Source organism: Copadichromis virginalis, linkage group LG13 (assembly GCF_057382275.1).
Source record: "Copadichromis virginalis isolate Kocher_CV1m ecotype Utaka linkage group LG13, C_Virginalis_male_GT1.1, whole genome shotgun sequence".
Taxonomy (NCBI): domain Eukaryota; kingdom Metazoa; phylum Chordata; class Actinopteri; order Cichliformes; family Cichlidae; genus Copadichromis; species Copadichromis virginalis.
Window position 1 is genome coordinate 10,777,109 of NC_140630.1, and position 26,314 is coordinate 10,803,422.

The 26,314-nt window shown below is 39.4% G+C and overlaps 1 protein-coding gene across 1 annotated transcript in view; it reads left to right on the plus strand.

Moving 5' to 3' along the window:
* Positions 1-26,314, plus strand: part of srbd1 (S1 RNA binding domain 1) — a 50,255-nt gene that overhangs the window by 1,084 nt on the left and 22,857 nt on the right. The window contains exons 3-14 of the mRNA XM_085477244.1: positions 474-876; positions 1,143-1,382; positions 1,926-2,092; positions 2,793-2,910; positions 3,050-3,188; positions 3,382-3,478; positions 3,573-3,762; positions 11,315-11,418; positions 12,337-12,444; positions 12,607-12,764; positions 14,029-14,119; positions 14,321-14,428. Of these exons, the coding sequence (XP_085333370.1) occupies positions 474-876; positions 1,143-1,382; positions 1,926-2,092; positions 2,793-2,910; positions 3,050-3,188; positions 3,382-3,478; positions 3,573-3,762; positions 11,315-11,418; positions 12,337-12,444; positions 12,607-12,764; positions 14,029-14,119; positions 14,321-14,428 (1,923 nt within the window). The remainder of the gene's footprint in view (positions 1-473; positions 877-1,142; positions 1,383-1,925; positions 2,093-2,792; positions 2,911-3,049; positions 3,189-3,381; positions 3,479-3,572; positions 3,763-11,314; positions 11,419-12,336; positions 12,445-12,606; positions 12,765-14,028; positions 14,120-14,320; positions 14,429-26,314) is intronic.

Consider the following 26,314-nt stretch of genomic DNA (forward strand, 5'->3'; position numbering starts at 1 on the left):
ACAGATAGCTTTTTTGCAACAGCCATCATCTGTAATAGTATTAATTCTATTAATAAGATACATACTTAACATGTATTAATCTATTTTTTAATAGTTACTGTGTGTAATGTGTTTTAAACTTTAATGGACCAATCAGGAAACGGATTCCTAGACAATGACATTAAGGGAAATAAAATGAATTATAAAATGAAGCACTTTTAAAAGTTATATTTGTTCTATTTTAGTTATAGTGACAAAACAGGTGTTGTATTTTGGATCATTTGAAGTTTAAGGCCTTCTTTGTGAGGCCTTAGAAAGGGGTATTACGTGTTAAATGTTAAATATGTCACTAATTGTTCGGGTTGCTTGCATGTTACTAACTATCAATCCATTAAACACCTGTGAAAAACATTATAAAGTTATTAGAAAGGTTCAAGTTTGGTTCTGGTGTTATAATTGACAGATTTTGTTCTTTTTCTTTACTCCACCATCAGATCTTTTTCCCAAACGGTGAGTAGTGATGAGGATGCTGAGGAATGGAGGCCACCGAAGCCAAAGTCAAAAGCCCCCAACAAAACTGCTAGAGGTACTGCAACTGGTGAAAAGAAAACAACTGCCAAGAAAACTGCAAAACCAAAAGAGGCAAAAGCACCCAAAGAACCTAAAGCTCCCAAAGTGCCTAAAGAACCTAAGCTAAGGGCACCACGTAAACCTGCAGCAGGACGAAAAACACAGGCTGCTAAAAGTCTAAAGGATTCTGAAGCCTCAGTGTTGGCTGGAATGGAGAGGAAAAAAGTGGATAATGATTATAGAGAAAAAACAGGAGGAATTCAAACTGACTGTCCAGAGGAAACGAGGGCTGAAGAGAGCGGGACAAGTGTCAGAACGAAGGAAGAGGTAAGGCAAACTTTCAGTGTTTATAATTACAGCCAAATGAAACATATTAGAATGTAATTATAAGTTAACTTTTGTGACCCATTAATTACACAAAACTGTGGCTGTATTTATAATATTAAAAACTGGACAATGAACTACACATCAATATTTACATTCTGAGTTGATGTCTGCAGAAAATGTCCATGTTCTAAATGTCTTGTGTTTGCATTTTTATATTTTCTTTCATCTTTTCCTTGTTTTCCTTTCTTTCTCTTCTTTTCTTGTAGAGGGTGTCATTTATTGTGTCAGAATCCTATCAGAGAGACAGATGGGCAGACGAGGGGTCTTCACAAGCTTGGCTTGGAGTGAAGAAAGAGGAAGTAGATGCGGAGGATTTTACTTTTGATGAGCCCTGTTTAAAGAAACAAAAGACCAGTGCTGCCTGCATGGGACGGCCGACTAATTTACCATCATCTGAAGCGCAGTCTTTGAGGAATGAACTCAATATGAACTGGGACTTGATAGAGGTATTTTTATATATTATGTGGGAATTGTTTCTTTTTTTGTTTGTTTTTTGTCAGGTGGTAAAAAGACACCTCACTTAGTTTCAGACAGAAAATAAATGCTCTAATAAACGAACAGTTTGAAGGTGACCACCACCACCTGGCCAAAAAGCATATTTCTACCTTCATTTGCATAAAGTTATGACTCAAGAATTAAATTAGGCTATGTGACAGTGATTCGCATATGCAGTTTAGGTGATAAGCTACTGGAGAGAAATGCCACTTTAAAAAAGTCACAACTGCTTTTTCAAATTTAGTGTATTGCATTACTGATGTTTGAAAATCATAAGTATACAAGTAGCCGTTCTTAATGCACACTGACATATTTAAAAAACAGTGATCAGTTAATACACACAAAGATCCAGAATTCTGCATATCAAATATAATCAAATGCTCTCTGCTGAAGGTTAATTTGTGTCTTTCTGCCTACCTGCTTAACTGTGTGTGTATATATGCATGTAGAGTAGATGCAGAGTTGCAATTCCTGTGTGTGTGATTCCCCCCCAGGTGCTGTCCCACTTGACATGTGTGGAGCGATGGGTATGTGCAAACATCATTATGCTGCTTCGTGAGGAGAACACTGTGCCGTTCATGGTGCGCTACAGGAAAGACATGATTAACCACATGGATGCTGATGCTGTTCGAGATGTCCAGATGGTTTATGAGGAGTTATGGTAAGTGAATGTAAGATGTTCAATGAAACAAAAAAAAATATGAATCTTATACTTTCATAAGATTCAGATTCACCCTATCTCTAAGGGTGGCTGGCCTCTCCCTTAGAGATGGTGTGAGAAATTCGGCCATTCGGGAGGGGCTTAGAGTAGAGCCGCAGCTCCTCCACATTGAAAGGGGCCAGTTGAGGTGGTTTGGGCATCTGACAAGGATGCCTCCTGGGCGCCTCCTGGGTGAGGTGTTCCAGGCATGACCCACCAGGAGAAGGCCCCGGGGCAGACCCAGGACACGGGAGATTATATCTCTCGGCTGGCCTGGGAACGCCTGGGTGTTCCCCCAGACAAGCTGGAGGAGGTGGCTGGGAAGAGGGAGGTCTGAGCTTCTCTGCTTGAGCTGCTGCTCCCGTGACCCGGCCCCGGATAAGCAGAAGAAGATGGATGGATGGATGGATCTTATACTACTTACACTACTCATGCCCTCAATATGTTAAAAGCATGGAAAGAGCATTTTAGAATACTGGAATTAGATTTGTGAAACCACATGAGCTGACTATACTGAGTCCTGCAGCTAGATGGTGCTATATGTCAAGCTTTAAAGCCTGAAATAGTTGCATGTGGCTGATTTGTATTTCTCTGATTTCTGTGTGTTTGTCCTGCACAGTTGATAATCTGTCTTTCTTCTATGTGTATATTTGTTCTTCAGTTCTTTGGCAAAGAGGACTCAGTCTGTGGTTCAGACCCTGAAGAAAGATGGGGTGTTAACAACTGAACTGGAACAAAACCTGAGGAACTGCCGTTCAGCTGATGAACTGGATCATGTGGTCAGAATCAAATTTGTATTCCAAAGTGTTATCCATCAATTAACTGTAATAAGATTAGTTCATTCTTGACTCTCCGCACATGAAAAGGGCTCTAGCACTAATAACTAGCTCAGTCCAGTGTTTGTGTTTTTGCCTGCAGTACTCCCCCTATAAGAAAGGCAGCAAGCTGACAAAAGCTCGCAGGGCCAAAGCACTTGGCCTTGAGGACGCTGCTTCTGCATTGATGAACACACCACACACTCTAGATTTAAGGGCATGGATAAAACCTGGTACTGAAGGTAACTGATAAACATGTGCACACTCTTGTCATGGTCTGCGCTGTTTTGTGTATTGCTTGAACCAGCCAATGATTACCAAATGATTTAAATGGTTATGCAATGCAGATGAAGACACACACAATCACATTCTAAATTCTTAAAGATTTATTGACTCATTTAAAGTACATTATTGATGTGTGTATATGTGTGACAGGTCTGTCATCAGTGGAAGAAGTGGCTACAGGTGTGGAGCACATATTGGCTGATATGATGGCCAAAGATCCTGAAACACTCACCTACGTGAAGACATTGTAGGAGTCTGTCTACATACACATAAAATCGAATTCATTTTTCTTGTATCTTCATGAATTATTAATATTGTATGTCTTTCTTTTTTTGTGCCAGATGTGAGAAAAGTTTTGTAAGCATACAGTCGTCTGTGTCTAAGTCGGCATTAAAGGAAAAGGAACAGGCGAAACCTGTCCAAGGCCACAAAACAAAAGCAGGCGCCGAGCAAAATAAAAACAAGGACATTGACAAGTTCCAACTCTACTTTGACTTCACCTGTAACATCCAACGTATCCAACCCCATCAGGTAGGAAGTTTAATTATCCTTTTAAGAATTGTCTGCAATCTACCTTAAAAGTTTTGTGCAAATACATTTTATAGCAGAAGCGTAACCATTTGGAGTGTGATTATAAGCTTAAAATCTTTCTCGAGTGCTTTTGTAATAAACATTTCTCTTTACATTTTAGCTATAACTGCCTGCCAAGCCACCAAAAAAACAAACAATCAGTTCAAGTCCTTTGAATATTTTAGAGTTTGGGATATTTTTATTTTGGCTTTGATGCACTGCATATATAGTGCTATTACTAATACTATTTTCCTTTTTCAGAAAACATTTTAATATTACATACATTTCACAAGAGTAAATACAAAATAGAGTTTTTAAAGGATGATTTTATTCATTAAGGGAAAAAATGCTACCTAAACCTATGTGAAAAAGTAATTGGCCCCATTATAAAATCGTGAATTAACTGTGATTAAACTCATTTTTAGGAAAGCTGATATTAATTCTTAACGTGCCGAGGATGACTGGGCGTGGTGGTGGAATGGCGGCTGTTTTTAGGGAGAAGCTCGCATGCAAACAACTCTTAACTGACTCTCATTCAGGTTTTGAACTTTTGATGTTTGGCATCCCTGCCCAACACGTGTCCGTTCAAATTTCAGACCTATTTCCAATTGAAAATCTTGGAAAAGATTGTATTAGTTCTTTTGTAAATAGACACAATGTTCTTGAGAGGTTTCAGTCTGGTTTTAAAGCTATTCGCAATACTGAAACTGAACTTTTAAAAGTTCTTAACAATCTTTTATTAGTCCCTGACTCAGGAGACTCAGCTGTGCTTTTGCTTTTGGATCTGACAGCTGCCTTTGATACTGTTGACCACAGCATCTTGATCTCACGATTGGAGCATTGCGGCATCAAGGGCCTTCCATTAGAGTGGTTCAGGTCATACCGATCTGACAGGACTTTCTCTGTGAGCTTTGGAGCTTTTATCTCTTCTTCAGCTCCCCTTACTTGTGGTGTTCCCCAGAGATCTATACTGGGGCCAATTTTATTCTCTATTTATATGCTGCCCATAGGTCTAATTTTTTGAAAATATAACATTTGTTTCCATTCATACGCCGATGACACTCGGATCTGTCTTCAACTGAAGAGAAGTTGTCCTGCTCCACTGGAGCCCTTAGTTCAGTGTCTCGGTGAAATTAAAGCCCGGATGGCCTCTAACTTCCTTAACTTTAATGACAACAAAACTGAAGTGATAATTTTTGACCAAGTGTCAATCCCAGCACCTCTCATTTTAACCTGCGCAGTCTTGAGTCTTTTATTAAGCTGCATGCCAAAAATTTGTGGGTTATATTTGACAGCAATTTCACCTTTGAAAAACAGATTAGCTCAGTTGTACATTGGTCTTTTTTCAAACTGAGGCTTTTAAGGTGAAATCATTTTTGTCTTTTAAAAACTTTGAATGGGCAATCCATGCTGTTATTACATCCCAGCTGGAATATTGTAACTCCTTATATGTTAGACTTGGCCAGACCTGCCTTGCAAGACTGCAGTTGGTCCAAAATGCTGCAGCTGCATGAACTAAAAGATGTGAACATATTTCGCCGGTGCTTGCCTCTCTTCACTGGCTCCCTGTTCACTTCAGAATTGACTTTAAAATTTTATTGTTGACTTACAAGCCCCTGAATGGACAGGCCCCCGGGCAATTGTCTGACCTCTTGCAGCGATATGCGCCCTCTAGATCTCTTAGATCAAATGAGCTTTTGCTTTTAGCCATACCAAGGTCAAGGCTAGTTCACAGAGGTGATCAAGCATTTGGGTCCGTAGCACCTAAACTGTGGAATAATCTACCCCTATGCATCAGACAGGCAACTACTGTCAGTCTTTTTAATCTCATCTTAAAACGCATTTGTATTCACTGGCTTTTAATACAGTATGAGAGGTATTTGGTGTTTGGTACTAATATTATAAGTTATTTGGTACTAGTTATTTGGTATTTTTGTACAGCACTTTAGTTAACGTTATCTTGTAATTAAATGTGCTATATAAATAAATAAACGATAATCTCACAGACATTTGGGAAAATATTCTGTAGACTGACGAAACAAAAATGTAACTTTTTGGGAGTTTTGACTCCTTTTACATCTGACATAAAACTAACACTGCATTTCATAATAAGAATATTGTGCCAACAAGCATACATAGTGGTAGAAATGTGGTGTTCTGGGACTACTTTGCTTCTTGAGGACCTGGGTGACTTGTATTTGATGAAACCATGAATTCTGAATCCTGAATATCTGGCCATCAGTTTGTGCCCTGAAATTCAAGTACACTTGGGTTACAAAGTGGGACAGTTATCTGAAACATACCTGAAAGTCCACCTCTGAATGGCTTAAACAAAAAAAGAAATTAAAGGTTTTGAATGGCCTAGTCAAAGTCCAAGCTTAAGTCCAATTGAAAGGCTTTAGCGTGACCTTAAATAGGCTGTTCATGTTCAAAAACCCTTCAGTGTAGCTCAATTTGAACAATTCTGCGGAAAAGGGTGGCTAAAATTGCTCCACAGCGAAAACCAAACAAAAAGAATGACAGTTTGCTTTATTTGTAAGATACATTTACGCTGCTGAGACTCACACTTTTTCTTGTGCCTATTTTTTTTTTTACCTCGACTGGAATTACTCCTTCTAACACCTTTACTTTTATGATATAACTAATGAGACAAGTAATAACCCAGCCATAAGAGAAAATACATACAAAACAAATAAACTTGAAAAGCAACAAATAAGTCAAGTCTTCTTGATGATCATAAAGGTCATTTACAGCTGTGGAGTGTGTTTTGACTACCCTAGTTCTCAAATACACACACGCATGCACATAAACATGAACAAATGCACACCATCTGCTTGTGTCATTTCTGTCTGCTTAATGCATGCCACTTCTGAATGCTAGCCATGTCAGTCACAGTTAGCCTTGTCTGTGCCTTCATATTTAGCCCTCCTGCATCTTGCACCACATCCTCTGCTCCCCCTCTGTCCCTCTAGTGACTGGTGGGTTACTCAGAGTTGGGCCCGGGCCTCATGTGTCACCACAGCTTCCATCATCTGCTGTCTCTGCCACACCACACTCTCTGGCAACCGCTCTCTGCCCTACAGTCATTTAATCGCATACGCACATGCATACACACACTTGCTCACACACAAGCGCACCCTGTGAGTCCCCTCATTTTCTCTTCTTAACATATGTGACATGTCCCCTGCCGACATGCCATTGGATTAGGGAGCTTTGATTGACAGGCGCTCTCCTGTAGTGACAGCTACTGCTGCTGGGCCCACAGGCGGACAAAAGGACGGGGAGAAGGAGTGGGGGGCAGTAAGGGAAGGCAGAGCATGGACAGATGAGTGGTGCTGAGGTGCTTCCGTCACTTATCTCTCCTGCTTCGCTCTACTCTGCCTCCCTCTTTTTCTGACTAAACGTCAGCCCTCCAATCCACTCATCACCTCCGCTTTGCGCCTCTCCTCCCCTTTCTATGCAAGGCCTTTAATTCGATGACTCGCCTTTGTCACGGAGCGTTAATCCACAGGCTGCTGTGACCCTGCGAGCTGTCAGATTCCGGCTAATATGAACCTTTTCTAGCCGTCAAGTTGGCAGTTAGGGGGAGCAGGTGGGAGATGTGTTTTGACAGGAGGCATGTGTGTGAGCACACACTTGCCCGTTTGCTTTAGCGCATTTTTATTAAGCCCCAGCCGTGGTAGTTTGTTAAAAATAAAGTGCAAGGCATTGTATTAAGGGTGTGTGGAAGTATAGATCTCCTGTGGTGGAAAACAAAATTAGGTAGCATGGAAAGTACATCTTCAGAATTTTAATCTCCTTAATGAAGTAACACATAAAAGGGATTCTAGGTTTTGGTGTTGGTACATTTTAATTCATCGTCAAAGTTAAATACATTAAGGAAAAGAATTAAGCAAGAAGGTAACATCTGAACATTAGGTGTTCACCTTGATTCAAAAGTACGGGCTTGAAATGACAGTTTAATTCTGAATCCATAATAACAGATTTGGTGGATGATTTTTCTCATGCTGCCTTCTAAAATCCATGTCACTGATTTTTATGACCACATGAAGTGAAGGAAAAGAGTGCATTCCTGAACTTTAGAAGTTGAAACTTTTTGGTTTGGCATTTTTCAACTTTTCTTGAAAAAAGGGCTGAAAATATAAACAAATTATAGGAATAAATGAGTAATTCAGTACTTTTTGTTGTCTTGTTAAGCAGCTAATGATTTCAGGCACAAAAAATCCAACTTTTCTTATGATTTCTTATGAGTGAAAATGGGGGAAAAAGTACAGTGATTTATTGTAGCGTATATAAGACAAAAGCAGAATTTGTACAATTTCAACAAGCTCAAAAGTCGGTATCATTTTATCCTTCAACACAGCCTGAACTCTCTAAGGCAAACTTATGTAGTCTCCAGGAATAGTTCTCCAGGCTTCATGAAGGACATTCAAAATCTCTTGTTACTGTTTCCCAATGGTACGACTTTCGGTTACTGTTCATCTGCTGATAGTTTTTTGCGCCTGCCACTTCTTTTGTTCTTCACTTGTCCAACTTCCTCAGTTTTGTAAGAGCACACCACACACCAGGCTAAGCTGTGCCCTCTTTAGCTCAGATTTAATTCCGACTAACATGATTTGAGGCCTTCTTTGAAGGGTACACGTTTACCTTATAGCTATTAGCAGCTGCTATGCTCTCGAGTATGCCAGGGAAGATTTGTTAAACATGCAGTGGGCTGTTTTTAATGCGATTTGCGCTGTGATCAAATGGTAGTTCAGCACTCCAGTCTGGGGCTTGCCTGCAGAGAAGCTTGGGTAAATGGAACTGTTTTATCAATTAAACACTTGTTTTTGATGGACAGGCGGAGAAAAACAAGATTATTTGTATGTTCACATTTTGTACTGCAAAATTGTTTGTTTGTGTGTGTGTGTGTGTGTGTACTGTACATGTGGTATATTTGAGTTTATGTAATGGTTTTAATGCCCGAGATGCTCTGAGGATTTTATAACTTTGTACAACTTGCGGTATATTGAATCAGATTCATGTGTCAAATATAAAATATGTTATTTTGCCACCTGGGTAGTACAAAGTCTGTGTAATCAGTGATTACGAGTGGACATCAGGTGTCCTGTCTCCTTCCTCCCTCACGCTCTGCACCTAATGTATTTATTCGCTACCTTTACCTAAACCAAGCGACATATCACCAGTAGTGAGAACACGTCACTGTGCGACAGTGAGAATGGGAAACTCCATGTGTGTTCCTTACAAAGCGTATTTTTTAAATGAAATCAAACTGTGTAAAGATACTTTTGTTTTATTATTCCATATACTTTACTGGTTATTGTTTATCCAGACCATTATATGCCCAGTTTTGTATTTCTAATCCTACTGGCCTTCACTTATATAGGGATATTGAGCATTCTACTGACAGCTTTGTTCAGCTGTTATACAACCACATTCGTCACTCATATACAATGTGTCCTGTGTGTGTCAACAAAGTCAAAAAGTCTGCAAGTTGGCACTGAATATGTGTGTCTGTTTGTTTATCCTTGATATGTCGGATGGATAGATGTGTTGATGACAGTATTCCTCTAAAGAAAGGGTGAGAGAGAGAAGGAGACAGACAGAGTATAGTTGTTGGCTGACTGCCCTCCCTTCAGGGCTGGTGGGAGGAATAAGGGGCATCTAGAAGAGACGGTCTGTCTGCTCTTGTCAGGGTTTGGCCACTACTTGGTTACCTGTCACTCTGGGCCCATCTAAAACACAAACACAGTTCTTACTCTGTCTCACATCACCCTTCCTTCCAGATCACCCTGTGTGTCCCATCAGTGACCCAACTCAGATAGAAACTGAGAGAAAGTGAGAGAAGCACCAGACACTGGTGTTTATCATCACTGAGGACCGTCATCTGCTATAGAAAAAACCTGAGCATGAACAAAAATTGCTGTTGGATGAACTTAGATCTTTTACTTTTGTTGGCACCATAGCTGAATTTGGAATACATACCAGCAACAAGGAAGATGAATTTAGTGTTTGTTTGTTTTCCAGAAAGCTACTTTCAGCTGCTCCCTTATTCACCAAGGCTTGCCACAGCACGTATCTCTGCATGTTTGATTTCGAAGGGTTTACACCGAATACCCTTCCTGATGCAATACCAAAGGAATTTGTGTCTTCTCCTGGAATTGAACTGGTGATCTGTTGAATGTGTAAACCACTACACTGTGGAGAGATTTCTTTTTTTTCTCCATTTAGGTTGTGATATCAATAAAACCTTAGAAGCAGCAGCTAAAATTCTGGTACAGTTGTGCATTTTTGCAGTTGTTTATAAGAAATACATATTTGAATTATATCTTTATCATACATTATAGTGTTGTGTATATAGATAGACTGTTATGTTTATCTGTGCAGCTTCTATTTACTTAAAGTGGTATGAATTCTTGAATTTCTGAAAACTTTATTAATATTTTCTTATTTCTAGTTGATGATACACACGTTGATGCCAGACAGTGTCGTATGAATAACACTATAAAAGTATATGTCATTCTTAATTACCCAAAATAATTAAAGCCCAAGAGCGCAGATTTAACAAGGCTTTGTTTTGTATTTACTGCTTTAATTTCACTCATGGGCTTTCCTAAATTCCAAGATAAGGAAGTGTTTTGCCTTTTTAAATTTTTTATTTTAGACTACCTCTTAAACTTTAGTTCTTTGATAAAGATTCTTTGAGAAATCTCTTCATAGTCAGCGAGGCAGCTCTGGGGAGAAACATGTCAACACAGGAGAAATCTTAACTTTCATCATTATTTAAGGAAACTTGCTGCATTAATCCGTGTCTCTGCCATGCCATTAGCTGTGTTTTATGTTTTTATTTGTGTGTGTGTTGAACATGGGCGCATCCCTTCCGAGGGTGCTGCTGAGTGGTAATGGTTGTGGCACTGTGTGGGTGCGGGTGGGGGGAAGGCCTTGCGGTCTCAGTGCTGATGGTGGCATGGTGGTGGCATTTGTCAGCTTGCTTCTTCCGCTTGGGCTCCAGATTGACGTCTTGTTTCTTGGCCCTGTTCTATGGCAGGCTAAAGGTTCCCCACTGAAAAGGTCAGACACTTACTACTGTTTGCTTAACAGCATGTAACAGTTCCTCTGAGGGGGGAACGACCGCACAGCAAAACAGGCCTGGCCACGGGATATACTCCTAGGCTCATCACTTTTAGCGCACGTGTATTGAGATTTCAAAGATTTTTTCTTTTTTGTATGTTTGTGTGAGTAAAGCGTGTTCATGCACTAAAGCGACAGAGCCTTATGTGTTTTAAAACAAAATATACACATAAAATATAAATTTTTCTAAAATATTTCTGCTAGCCGTTGCTATTTATCATACTTCAAATGAAGTATATCACATATACACACATAAATTAATCTGAATATTTATGATTTCAGTGGATGCTGGTTTTAGGGACAACAGCGAGTCTTGTTTAACTGTCTGTGCGGTAACTGGTGGAAATATATGTATTGCATTCATGCGTGCATATATGTGCAGACGCTGGCTATTAACCGAGGGGAGAGTCTCAAGATTTTGACAGTGAAGGTGAACATCCCCGACAGGGTGAAGAGTGACTTCACTAGGTGGTGCATCAACAACAGGTCAGACACAAGTAATACACAAACACTGTTACACTCACTGACACATGTGTCTGCCATGATCATATGATGTTTTGTTAAAAATTTTAATACAAAACTGGAACTGTAGAAGGCAGAAAGTGTGGCATCTGTTGTTGACTTTAAGATTTTTGTACAAAAGGCACAAAACTGAACATATGATACCAGTGCTGTATGTTTTGTGGCTGTTTTTGCCTGTGGCTGAAGTCGGTAATAGAAATACTAAGAAATGGCTGGAGAGTCATTATTGCTTTTCAAGAGGACAAAAATGAAAATTTAATATTTTTTAATACTCCAAATTGAATACAATCCATTCATTATTTTTGACTTATGCTTCAGGTATCTCTAAATTAGATTTTACATTGAGAAATTATTATTAGCAACAATTCTCATAATTTTGAATATTTTCTTAGTATTCTTTTTTAATATTAGTTTTGGGAAGCATGAGTAGCACAGCACTTTCCTAGGTAACAGCAACTTTTGCTAATTCTGTTTTTTGCCACTCTGAAATAGCCATTTAAATAATCAGTAAAATAGAAAAAGAAGCAAATAGCAGTTGTTTGTAAGTACTATTTGTAAAGTACGCTATCCATTTTTAAATATATATTCTTAGGCATCTTGTAAGCAAGGTAACAAAATGTTACTCTAATGATAAGACGTATTTCTCATGATTAAAGGAGTAGTTTCCTTATGTGCCACCAAATATGACAAGCAGAACACTCCACCTGGTTTAAACTATAATAAAAGGTTCTGTACAGATTGGGTTTTTGATGACATTTGCAAAGCATCTCTTGGGAGCACAAGAGTCAGTTTGCAAAGGCACATTTGCTTTGACAAAATACGTTAAGCAGTAGAAACGCCTTGCAGAAGAACACACTCTTTACCCCCACTGCTTTAATGCAGGTGGAGGCCAAAGACATTTGCAAAAGAAGAACTTCATGCAATCATTAGGAATGCAGTGGAGGATTCATATAAAAGGCTTATTCTTCCTTTCCTCACCAGGAGTTACAGGTAAGTGGATTTTGGATTTTAAAGTGTTTTTTCACCCAATATCAGTTTTTCCATTTACACCATGATCCTTTTTTGATCCTTTCTCAGTTTCTCTTTTGTTGATGTTGTCATTCTCTTCTTTAACTTATCTATTTGTCTCTATCTTGCATTTTCTCTCTTTAGGACTAAGCTGACGAGTGCAGCGGAGAAGGAGTCAATCGCCATGTTTGTGCGCAACCTCCGCCAGCGCCTGTTGGTGTGTCCAGTGAGAGGCTGTGTCATCATGGGGGTGGACCCTGGCTTCAGACATGGCTGCAAGCTGGCAATTCTCTCACCTACTAGTAAGTAAACACAAAAATGTACACTGTCAGCTATCTCTTGGTTTTGCAAGTCAGTGTATAAAAAGCATACTCATGTACCTACACAAATAATACAAAAAATACATTTTATTGCTAAAGATATGATGAAATCACATTGATGTTGAAGAAAGATGGAAATATAAAGGCAATTTAGAATCGGAGAATCCCACAGATTTACCCAGGGATTCAAATCAGGGCTTTGTCCTGGACTTCGGTCTACTGGATGTAGAGCAACAAATGTTTTTGAGTCGTTATCTGACTGGGAGACAAAGCCATGAGCCACATCCATTTTTGCTGCTCAAAAAGCATCTCTAAAGGCTTTTTGTGATTGTAATCATTGTAGCCCTTTCCAAAGAGCACCTTTGTCCATTAACTATAAAGGGAATTGTATTTTTACCCTTTTACCCTAAACCTTTTGAAAGTTTTGAGTGCATTGTATCTCAGGAGAACAGCTGTGCCAAGATGGTTTGTTTTTAGTTAATGCAATTCATTGTCATATTTTAATACAATAACTAAGTATAAATTCACGTCATTGCTTTTGCCAACTGTATTTTATCACACTTTTTAAGTGTCCTTTCAAATTTATGACTAGTGAATTTTTATTTCCCTCGTTTGTGTCTTGTGATTTCTGACACTTGTGCTTAATTCCCTTTGCTATTGATAATTCAAACCTGGATATACATAGCAATGGCACACATTTCCAGTTGTTACTGGGCAAATTATGAAGCCAAAGATTTTTTCTGAAAGGTTGCCGTGTAACCAGGCACCACTAGATTTGATAGAGCTGGCATGAACCTGGTGGGTTTATTTTTTTGTGTGCACACAACTATGTGTATGTGCTGTGTCCATTTTACTGTTTTTTTTTTGACATGTCACTCAGTGGTTGTGCCCTCAAACTGGCAAGGGATTGCCCCACCCTCTGGGTTACCAGTTGTGTGGCCAAAAGTCATGCTGGCACACTTAAATAGTATCAAATACCGTGTGGTGTGGTCACAGGTTTGTGTCTCCTGGCTCACATCATTTCACAGCTTCAGATCTAAACTTCTCTTTTAATGAAGCAGTGAAGTGACTGACTTTCTGGCGCAGCTTGGATGGATTATAGGTTGTGTACTCAACTTAGAGGGAAGAGACATTACGTTATAGCATACATCTTTGTCTGTTAAATTCCTCTTGTCATCATAGTGACATATCAGCAATATTGTAATTTCTCTCTCTCTCTCTCTCTTGCTACTTTTATCTGTCCAAGGTCAGATTCTCCAAACTGATGTTGTGTACCTGCATAATTCAAACCAACCAAGGGAAGCAGAGAAATTACGCCACCTTATGACCAAATACAGGTATTACAACTAAAGAGTCACTGTTAATCATAGTATTTCTGTGCAGATTGTGTATTTGTCTGCTTTCTTGGTGTTATAAAGTCCACTGAACTGTATATTATTAAAATCTGGAGGGAACTCAAAACCCAGTTGCAGTTTTTCAGAGGTTGATGTTTTTTTTCTTAATCCTCAGTTTTCTCCTCTTCATCTTGTCCATATTAGCTGTAGTAGGGTTGTCATTGGCAATGGGACAGCATGTCGGGAAACAGAGTCCTTCTTCGCTGACCTCATCTCCCGGCGGTATTTTCACCCGCTGGATGTGTCCTATTGGTAAGGTCCACTATACTTTGGAATAGTTCGTAAATTATTTATTATCCTGAGTAGAAATAAATGCTTATAAAAGATGGCTGATAGATGACTCTCCAGAGGGCTGACTTCTATTGCACAGTTTAATGTTTCTTGGGTTTGCAAGATTTGCATCTTAAACAGTAACAGAAGGCTGTAAACTGTGGACCTTTAGATATTTTTGGATGGTTTGCAAGATATGTGTTTTTTTCTGAAAGGAAAATTACATAGTAGTAAGTGAAGCTCAAGCTTTATGAATCTGTGTAACACCAGAAACAAATTGAATTGAACTGGTGCTGAAATAATTCAAAGTTTAATACATATTTGCAACTGTATTTGTTCTGACTATTTTTAAAGTTAACTTTGTCTGTTGTCTTTCCTCTCTATGGTGTTTGCAAAAAACATGCCATACTGCTCGGCTAAGCCAAGGCTAACTGCACTCATGGTTCCTACTCTTAGAAAACACCCAAGGATTTTTTAGGACCAAAATATTAAAAAAACCTTTAAGTAAGTGATTTATTGAAATATCCTTGATTTGTTTATACAACTTAACTGCCAATATGTAATCTCTTTCATTATGAAAGAGGAGTAAGAGGGGAGGTATCAGCAAGATCTGGAATTGTTATGGTAAATGGCCTGCATTTGTATAGCGCTTTTCTAGTCCTTAAGGACCCCAAAGCGCTTCACACTACATTCAGTCATTCACCCATTCACACACATATTCACACACTGGTGATGGCAAGCTACATTGTAGCCACAGCTGCCCTGGGGCGCACTGACAGAGGCGAGGCTGCCGGACACTGGTGCCACCGGGCCCTCTGACCACCACCAGTAGGCAAACATGGGGTTAGTATCTTGCCCAAGGATATTTGGCATGCAGCCAGGAGGCAGCCTGGGATCGAACCACCGACCTTCTGATTAATGGCTGACCTGCTCTGCCACCTGAGCTACAGCCACCCCCATAGTATTATGATGATTAATAAGTTATTAAGTTATTATGATCTTGGTACAGAATAAGATTAACAGTGGGGAGATGAGAAGTGTAGAAGAATAAAAAACAAAAAGCATTATATGTGTGAGCGAGAAAGCAGGACACAGATGCAGAGTAAGACTAAGAGGAATGTGTCCTCCAGTGAATATTGTCCATTAAAGCCATCTGGACTTTGTTACACTTTGGTCCAATTAAAGAGACGCTTTGTGGTTGAAGTTGTGTCTGTAACCAGGCCCAGTCCAAACTTAAGAATATAACAGCACAGAACCTGTGTCCAAGCATAATAACCACTGGCCTCTCCCTGCTCCATCTCGCTCACTCTCTACTGAGTTCCATGTGTGTTTGTTGACTTGGGGTTAGAAGTGGGACCACAGCCTAAAGTGACTTTAAGTGATATGTGAATGTCTATGTATAATTTTTTTTTTTCTGAGCACCTTGGAGTTCATATACACACACACACTTCAAAGGTTGTGCTTTTGGTATAATAGCCCATATTTTTTCTATCATGTTACATTTTCTGTCGTCTTTTTAGAACAGAAACAGTGAAAGCGAGGCGTTTAGTAAGTTAATGTCCACTTGATTATTTTCCTGACAGACGGTTTTTCTTTTGAGCACCTCCAGAGCAGCTAAATTTTACCTCTTGATATAATGCCTTTCTTGTTCATTCTTTTGCTGCAGCTGTTTGGCATTCACACTTTTCACAACACAGAAGAACCTTTGGATGTCTGTTTGATGTGGTGATAGCTGAATGTCCTGTATTACTCAATGTGATTAATCACATTTGAGTACGCAGCACATGTGTAAAGAGTCTGCCTTAACTTGGTATGGTTTGAGGAATAAAGGCATTTGCAAGTGTGTGAACTATAGAAGAACAGAAAGCTGTTGTTTTGACATTAGTTATTGAAAAATGGTTGTTGTCGTCCAGAGATAACATCTTTCCAGAATCATCTGGTCCTATATCTCACTCTGGTTTCTTTGGACAGTTGATGAATAAGATATGGGGAAAAAAAAGATGTTAAAATACAGTCTGTTTTTTTCAGAATTTAAATCTACATTCTGCTCTTGCTGCTCTTCGCTCCCTTCTCTCTCAATCTGATTCTCCTTGGTCCTTGTTTTACATTATGTATCCCTTTCCTGACGTTCCCTTCTTAACTTCAGTTGAACATTCTTTGGCCCTGCAGAATCCTTTTCCTAGATTTTCAAAAACTGCCCATACTTAAATAGTGGTTCGTTCCAAAGTGTTAAAACTCTAGGATTGGTTCAGTATCAGTATTGCACGTACTTTGGGATTTAGAGTTGTGGTCATAAGTTTACATACACACATCATATCCGTAATTGTTATGGTAATTTTGGACTTTTAATTATTTTTTTGAGCTGTTCTTTTCCCAGCGTGAGGTGATTGGATAACATACATTTCAAGTTAGAATTTATTTTTGATATTTTCTAATCCACACAGTGTCAAATGTATACTTACGTCCCCACTAATATTTGGTTAAATGTCCCTTAGCAAGGTGCCTCTTGACCAGATGTTTTTGGTAGCCATCGGCAACCAAAAGGCATAACTGTGGCTGGGTAATTTGCCACTCATCTTAGCAGAATAGGTAGAGTTGATTTAAATTAGTTGTAATTTTTCAATTTGGTTTTTAACCCAATTGACTGTGTAACTGAGATACTTCACATTTATGTTACAGCAGTTTTATATCAATACACTTATTTCTGCATGTTTTTTATTCTGTCGTTCCTGCTGCATGGAAAATCATTCTATGTTGGATGAAGTCATTCTCCTGGTACAAATGGAAAAAAGTTTTAGGGGTGGGGAAATTGTATAGCTAGCCTGTTGGTTAATATACTAGTTGTCAACATTTATTGATCTAAAACGGATTAACATCCTAATACCTGCTGTATTAGTAATATGTGTTTTTCCTTAATACTCCTTTAAGATATCTGGTTAATTGTGTCAAATTTGACAGAAGCATCTCTTGAAGAATGACAATGATTGCATGGCTGATTAAAGAATAACTGGCCTCAAAGAGTGATGGTTGTTTACTGTGAGGGTCTCACTCCCCTGCTGGTTGACCCACAGCTGACCCTGACTTGCTACTAAGACATACTCATTACTGTGACCACAAGGATGATGACAGTGATGTAGAATAGCTGTGTAGCATCAGAAACAGTAGGGGTCTTAGTGCTGGCTGTGTATGACCCCAAAGTAATTAATTGACCTATTTTCTTGTATACTTAGCATGTTTGCATGAGCTTTTGTAGGCTGACGTGATACCAAATTGGTGCCCAATACTTTTTGCTTGACAGATGTAGGAAGGTTTTTAGGAATCCGTAGCTAGCCAAATCACAGTGGTGGAAAACAACCAGGAAGACAAAATAGTGGTTTCAGGGTATTTACAAAGTGAGTGACTCTCCCTGTGTTACCATTGCTATACCTTTAGTGGCCCTTGTTTTTCACCCTGCTTTTTTGTCATCTGCTGCTAGTTATGATGCCATTACCATTTTAAATAGAATCAGTAAAAGTTTGGCATTACCAGTATTTTAATATTTTTACTAGAATACCATTAGAGGTATTAGGTTGGGCTGGCTTGTTTGGCTCTGTGTGTACCTCTGCAAACACATGTGTTGGTAATTAGACCTCCCCTCTCTTCTCTTTTCCTCCACTTTTTCTGCCAGCTTTGACTGTGCCGTAGTTCATTAAAGTCCCCGGCCTCATTTGCACCGTCTGCTTCCTGTCTCCCTGTGAGCCTTCATTGTGTCACCACCCCCACCCTTCACCACCCTGTCTTCTCTACTCGCCTGTCTCTCTTTCGCTCTCTGTCCTTCTGCCTCAGTGCTCAGATGGAATGACAGCCAGAAATGGCAGCCTGCAGGACATCCCTACTTGTATTTTGACTGTGCGTGTGTGCGTGTGTGTGTGTGTGTGTGTGTGTGTGCATGCAGTTTTCCTTGCCTTAGTCCTGTTTAAGTCTAACTTTCATCTTCCGCATCACCATAATGCTTTAGAAGTGTGGCCTTTTCCAAAGATGGTGAAAAAAGTGCACAGATTTGAGTCTTTGTCTGTAAGACTGTCATTTTATGTCATTTTGGAGCTACAGATGTGAAAGCTTGTTTTATTCTGTGCAGCTGTAATAGTCACCCCTATTTGTTTCCCTGATAGCGCAGAAATGATGTACAATGGAGTGCACGGAGTAATTTCATTAGGCCACAAAAAGTACACAGCACCATTATTAACATATATGTAGTTCTTTCTGATTTTTTTAAAGGTACAGTGTGTAAATCTCACCATATTAGTAGATTTCAGATTGCAGTCAATTGAATTGTGTTTTCTTACCTCTCCCAATTCAAGTGTATAAACCTAGCTACAGTGGCTGATGTGGGACAAACAACTCTAGCTGGCACTGCAGCCTGTCACTTCGCTGTCTACCTCAGCTGTCAATATACCACTTTCCCATGTCTATTTGTTTCTGGAACAAGCTGCAAAACTTTGTGAAAGGAGTCCAATAAGAGTCGATGAGTCAGTGAAGCTCGTGTCCAGGGTTTTCTGTTCGTAATCATGATGTTCTTGCCACTGTTCGCTGAACTTAGTGAAACAATAGATTAAACATTGTTTTACAGGGACACTTGGTGAATAACTATGTGAGAATGTTATCAAGCTGTTTATCAGAGGGAGAGTGTAATTTGCAAGACACTTGAGCCTTACATTAGCTGGAATAATGTTAGCTTATAACCAGCTGCTGCTGTTTAGCTTGCCTACTGTTAGTTTGTTTAAGAGATGGTAGTGTCGGATGTGTTATCTTCAGTGAATAAGTGACTGCAAGAATATCCAAGATAGATAAGCATATTTATTCACATTTTCTAACTTTAGTACCAGAGATGAGGCTTAAGGTGAGGAGGGGGAAATGAGGGAGGAAAGAGCATGTGTGGAGGAGGAGAAAGACAGAATGAAAAATTGATGATGTAAATATAGATGGCCAAATGTTAAATACTTATATATAGTTTGAACGACCTATTTGTGATCTTTAAATATAAAGTTACTTATAAGGTGTACAACATATGTGACCGGTATCCAGCCATATACATAAAATGCGATTATGCAGAATGGCAATGTCCGTCTTGTCCACATCACTTTGTTAGAAGATGTAATTACACACCAATCATTGTATTTCTATGAATACAACATTCTTTTTTTCTGATAAATAACCCCGAAAGCTACTTACTGTACCTTTTATATGAAGGTGATAGGCACATATGCACATTGCACTACTCAGTTCTGCACTTACTGAAAGTCAAAAATATAACTTATTTGTATATACTGCCTATTTAAATTAAAGTTAATTAATTTTTCAGCACTGATTTGCTCTCAGGATTTTTTTTTCATAATAAGCATATGACATCATAAATATTTTAGTGGGTTGATGCTATCATTGTGGCTATACAAGGCTTTTTTTTAACAAAGGTAAATTGAACAAACTGCCTAAAATGTGCATACTTGTGTCTGATTTCAACATCCTCTCCATAATAATTTAGGCCTAGTTCTCTTAAATTTTGTTTTGTTGTTTTTTTTTTTTTTATTTAATGAAAAAGATGGTGAGCGAACTTGGCTTCTAGTTGACCAGTTAAGCGGATAATCTCTGTTATGTTAATTTATATTTTATTCAAATTATATAAAACCTTTTATATTCAAGAGAAGATTGTGAGTTTTGACATAGTACAAAGACGTTTAAGGAGTATATACTAGCATACAACTCAAGGTTATTGAAACAGGATTATCATTAGAAAAAATATATATTTAGATGTTAGCAGTGGAGGATTAAGTATGACAGCTTTTAAGGACTTCAGTGTTGCTTCCTGTATTTTTCTTTTCTTGTCTTTGCCATGTAAGAATTATATCACACAATCTGGTTCTTCATAGTCCTATAAGATTCACCACACAGTAACCTTGTATGATTAAGCTTGAACTATGCCTCTATGGATGACCAGTAATCTGCAGGAAATTATACAGCATGAGGTAATATTAAGCTGACAAGGTTTGTCTGTGGCGATGATGACCCTCACTGAATGCACATTAGGTTACTTGCCATACAGCTGTGCCTGGATAATGTTAAGACCTCCTGCTGGACATCATTCTGGGACACATTAGAAGGAAGCTCCAAATTTCTGACTTGAGTAAACTATTTTCTAGGTTTTAGGTGACCTAACCAGAGTGCATCTGCTCTGATTGCCTGGGCATTGTCATTAACACCTGCTCTTTGCTAGCTCACTGCTCAGTATGTGTGCGTGTGTCTTTCTTTCTCCTACTTGCCTGGCTAGAGCAGCTTGACCTCAGCTGTCATTGTGCTTTAACACTGATAGAGCATGCAGGCTTTGTCAAAGCTCACAAAGGTGCACAACACGGACCAGACAGATGCTCGAGTGGAAATGTTTGTGTGTTGGTGTGATGTAGCGTTGTGCTTGGTGATATGATATGTGGTCTCTGTCACTTTCGTCAGGTGGTTTCCAGATTTTTGTGGGGGAATCTTACTGGTAGGAAAGACATGCACGCACGCACGAATGCACGTACGCACAGTGAATTGGACTGAGGTTTACAAATGACAAAAAGCTGAGAGGGTTCAGTGCAAAAATATTGTGCTTAAATTTGATCTGCAAGTCAGTTTTAAACACTTCCTGTTTTCACAGTGTTACGACTGAACTGCGATACATTTACCGTTGCATTTCACTGTTTTGCATGTTTTGGGCTTTGAGCATTAAGGCTAACAAGTTGACAGTGTTTGGCTGTAATAGGTTGATGTTATTATATCAGAGGGCAAGAATATGTGGGGTAAGGTTAGGGAGATCTTTGGGCAACTGTGATGATACACACGCACTCTGACCACTGCTAAAGGCAAACAGAAACGACATCCAATTTCTTGACCACTTTCTCTGTTGCTCCTCAAGGCAATGGGATGACTGACCCTCTTATCCTTTTTCATAAACACACAATCAGATCCTGCGGGCCTACATGTCACAACTCCAACCACCGGTCCTGTTGCGTTGAATAAATGACCTGATAAATTGCAGTGTGTTAAAATAAAATCGTTTTTTGTGGTGCTCTGTCGTAATAAAACTACTTTGTCTATATGGTGACTTTTGCTACAGTTTATTATAATTGAATCTCTTTTTTTGCCATTTCTGACTTGTTGTTGAGCTGTGGGTTTTGTCAAAGTTGTACTTTTAGTTGATAAAAGTATTATGACGTTTCTCTTTCTCGTGCTAGTCATTATTTTTCCTTAAATGGTTCATTCTGTAGATGAGATTGACACAAGCAGCAGAAGAAAAAGTCAAATAGCAGTGTCTAATAACAGCCTCTGTTTGCCCTGGCACACAGGCACGCTTACAATAAGTCCTTGACTGTCTTGCCCTCTGGCTCGCTCCTGTTGGGATGAGATCATTATTACTTGCTACTGATGGACCTGGAGGAAAGTGGTGGAGACTGTATGTGGGTGCGGGTATGTGTATCCCCTGTCATGTCCTGTGTCCAGGCATGCTCCCAGGGCCAAGCTGAGAGAGTGATGAACATACAGTGGCAGGACAAGCGATGACTGAGTGACATCCAGGCACTCAGGCCCCATTGAAGGTTGGATAGGAGGTGGTGCAGAGGGACAGATGGATTTAGAGGCATGGAAAGGCCTCAGCTTGGCTTTGGGGTGCATCTTCATATTAGAAGAGGAAAATAAACCCACGGGTAAACAAAGAGGTTATGTCTTTGCCTTAAAATTCATAATGAATTGAGTCTGATGCAGAAAATGGTGGAAGTATTGAGTAAACATTTCAGACAGGAGAAAATATAACGTAACAAATTCTCTTTTAATACTTTGTGGACAGGTTGTGGCTCGTGGGGTTGAGATGTGGTTGTTTTAGCTAAATGTTTTTGAACAAAACCCAAGTTGTGTGTTAGTGGGAAACCTACAGGTCAGAAGAAAAACATTATCATTTGCATTTATCGTGATTATTTAAGGAACCTTGAGAGTTTCAACTTAAATACATATTCTGTATATTTGTTATTTGTTTAACCTTAAAAGGATGGGTTAAATAAATAGTTTAGTTAGTTGCAAAATGAATGTGTATTGTCTGTTACTATGTATAAAGTAGAAATGCATTCATGTATTGCAGATAGTAGACATTTCTTCTAATCAGTCACAGTGTTACCATGCTTTTTTTTTAATGAAACAAAAAAATATGAATTTGATATGAATTATGATGGCATGACTTATGTGTTAATAATTGTGGGATAGCTACTTTCTACTTTTTCCTTGAAACCTTTTACCCGTCAAAGTGTGAAAGTCTAAAGGGCATGAAAAGCACTGTGACATCTGTGCCCACCTTCTGTGCTCTTCACAGCTTTTTCATTTGATCTCGTTTGCCCTTTCTTTTTGGCACAAAGCAGGAAGCTTTTTGTTGCTCTCTTTCTATTTCATCCTCACGGAGCTCTTGGAGATATTTTGCTCTTTCCATTACTGAAGTAAATGGCTTGTAAAAAAACAAATAATTCAAGCAGTATTGTTTTTTGAAGAAGGTTTATTTGGACTTTTTTAGCTTAACATAGTCACAGATGGTTTGGGTTGGGTTGAGGACTTGGCATTTGCAGGTGGTGAACAGTAAATATCTGCCACTTTCATTCTGAGGAGCCACAGGCCTGTCGCTCCTCCCACCGTGCTCACTGGTGGCCAGCCTCGGTCCCTTCTTCCCCACGTTTCACCCTAGGGCTACACGGTTCCCTACAATAGTCTTGTGTGACAAAAATGTGTGATGAATGTGTGTGACATGCCATGTGTGTATTGCGTGTTTGCATGTGGTTGTGTATGCTTTTGTGTATGACACAAGTGCAGGCCTTTCCTGCTACCAGATTGACGTGAGTGTCTGTGAGGCTTTGCTCTTTTCAGACATGCCTCACACTGGCAGTTGGAGTTTATGTGTGTGTGCGTTCGGCTGCCTGCCTTCTAGCGCCTCGAAAGAGACTGACGGCCTCTGACACCTGCCATTTGGACGCTTTTCTCTGTGAAAAATGTCATTGTCTTCAGAACCGACGTGTGTGTGTGTGTGTGTGTGTGTGTGTGTGTGTGTGTGTGTGCGAGAGAGAGAGGGAGAGCGAGAGAGTGCGATATGGCGCATCCCTCAATTTGTCTCCCTCAGGTCAAGCTTTGCAGCTGACTGAACAATGGAACGAAGCTGTTTGAGCAGCTGGGACAGAGAAACTTACTGTGTGTGTTTTTGTGTGTGTGTGTGTGTGTGCGTGTGCGTGCAAATTTATTTTTGGGTGACAACATCTGATGTTACAGCTCATTCTGAGGCAATAAAATGAGGCCAATCCAAGTATCCTGAACACAAACACAGTTGCTGGAATAGAAAACATGGTCCAGGTTAGACATATTTGGGCAACAAATTTTGCGTTCTCTTTTCCTTACCATATTTAAGTAAAGCAGTAAATAAGAAGGTTTCTACTTCAGCTTGACTGGGTATCATTAACACAGAGAGAAAGGTATTGTAGATCAGTACCCTTTGCTGCTTTCTTTTGCATATTAAGCAGCAGATTGCAGCCACCTACACTCGCATTCTATATGGGATCTCTTTTAAGCAAGTGAAATGCATGCAAAGTCTTGCTGAATTCAAGTGACTGACTTTTGGCAGTTATATCCCTCATCTTCATTCTAAAAAATATCTCTGCTTTGGATGTAGGTTTAGGTTAGTTGTCCAGCTGAATTACAAAATCGGTGATTTCAAAGGTATTAATCTTTGCAGCACACAGAATGCTTTTTTAAATTCATAATTTCTCCCACTGAAAAGGCTACATCCAGATAAACAGAATCAGTTTTGGGGGATTTATTCATCAGCATTTGGTCATATTATGTATTTTACACATATATATTGTATATATTCTTTACTAGGCATGTTTTATTTGATTTACTCTCTTAAGTGACTGCACCTGCTGGTAATTGACTGTGCGCGGACTGTTGGTGCTACAGCTCCTTTAAGTGTGAGAGGCAAAGCACTCCTGTCTACTGATTTTTGTTATTGATTCCTTTTATGAAAAAAGCATATAATTGGTATAAAACGTTCCAAAATTGGCAACAATTATGTGAACTGAAGCATCTCAAGTGTAAGGGTATTTCCAAATTAAAAAGAGAAATATCAGACTAGTGAAATATAAAACCATAGGGCCTAAACAACAAACATCTAAATAGACAGATATTCAGTTACAGCATCCCTTTCTTCAAGTTGTTGAGTTGGGGTTTTGTGGCTAATAACAGTTCTGTTTTCTTGAGGAGTAGCAGGATGCCAGTCATTGTGTGTGTGTGTGTGGACCATTGAGTTTGTGACTTTCCCCCAGGAAAGGGCATGGCTAAAGGCAAGTCTATATTTATGTTTGTGTACAATTAAGAGAGCAAATGAACATGCGAGTGAACGATATCCCTACAGGGGCAGAAATCATTGCTTCACACCAAGAGGCAACCACTGACTTTGTATACAAAAGAGAGAGAGAGAGAGTGTGTGTGTGTTATCTGTCCATTCATCCACCATCCAACCACAGATGACCTTCTGCTGGCTGCCAGGGCGATCCCCTCACTATGACTGCAGTCATAGATGCTATGGCGATGAGGGCTCAGAGCTGTATCTATGACAGTGGTTACCCAGATGCCCCAGCAGCAGCCTTAATTAAGTCAGACGTGATAGGGGCTGGTGGCCTTGCTTTCTTCTCTCACCCTATTCTCAACTTTCATATGTCCTGTGCATGCTTCATTGTACCATCATTTTTTTTCACTCTGTCTAGAGCATCTCTCTCTCTCTTGTTGTAATTTTTCTTGAAAAACAAACGGTGTAGGTGCTACACCTCATTGACCTACCCACTCTGTTTTGGGGGCAGAGAGAGAGATCAGGGTTGGGAAATACACATTCATATGTATATAAATACATATATAATTATTTGGCCCTTTGCATTTGCTGTTGGAAAATTGAGATTTAGGTATAGTGAATGATTTTGTTTATATAAGCGAAATCTTAATCTGGTCTTAATCTGCATTACCTACCATGTAAATTTGTGTCTCTGCAAGCCTGCATGTTTCTGCGCGAGCCCATGTGTGTCAGGTTAATGACCAGCTTTGCTTTGACCTCCTTGAAGGTCATGTGCCATTGCTCGTTAGTAGTGTCACCATGGTGATATGTCAGCTGTCAGCGCGATGGATGGGAGGTTAACAAAAAGAACAGTGTAATGGAGAAAGGGCTGAATAAAGATATTGGGAAGGAGAAAGAAAAAGGGAGGGTGGACAGACAAGTTAATTTAAATGCGATTCTCATCAGACGGCCTCTGCCACTCCTCATTAATGAGATACTTATAATTGGCAAGATTGTTGTAGCAAGGTCTAGGCCTCTGGGATAGTATATGTGCACGCGTGTGTGTTTGTGTGTGTGAGCGCACTATGGAAGACCTTAGTTTTGGACATAGGGGAGGGGACGACCCTCTTGTCATATTGGTTAGCCCTGAGGGAACTCCCCCTTCTTTCTTTCTCCAAGTCCCCTTCAAGAGAATAGGACGACTAAACAATTTGGCAGTTTCATTTGTGTGTCACCAACATTAACATGGGTATCAGTGGCTTTGTTGTACCACCATCTTGCAAGTGTGGTGATGGATGATAAGCAGCCTACTTTAGACTGAATGCATTAACAGGGAAATTGTATAATTCGTAGCATGTTAACCTTATATTGCCAGGAATTTAATTATAAGATATATATGAAATATAACAATGCTGGAATTGTCAAAGACCTTGACTTCAGTTGAGTCGTTAAAAGTTTATTTAATGGTTAATTATGTGAAGTATTAAGGCAGACTGTTGGTTTTATTT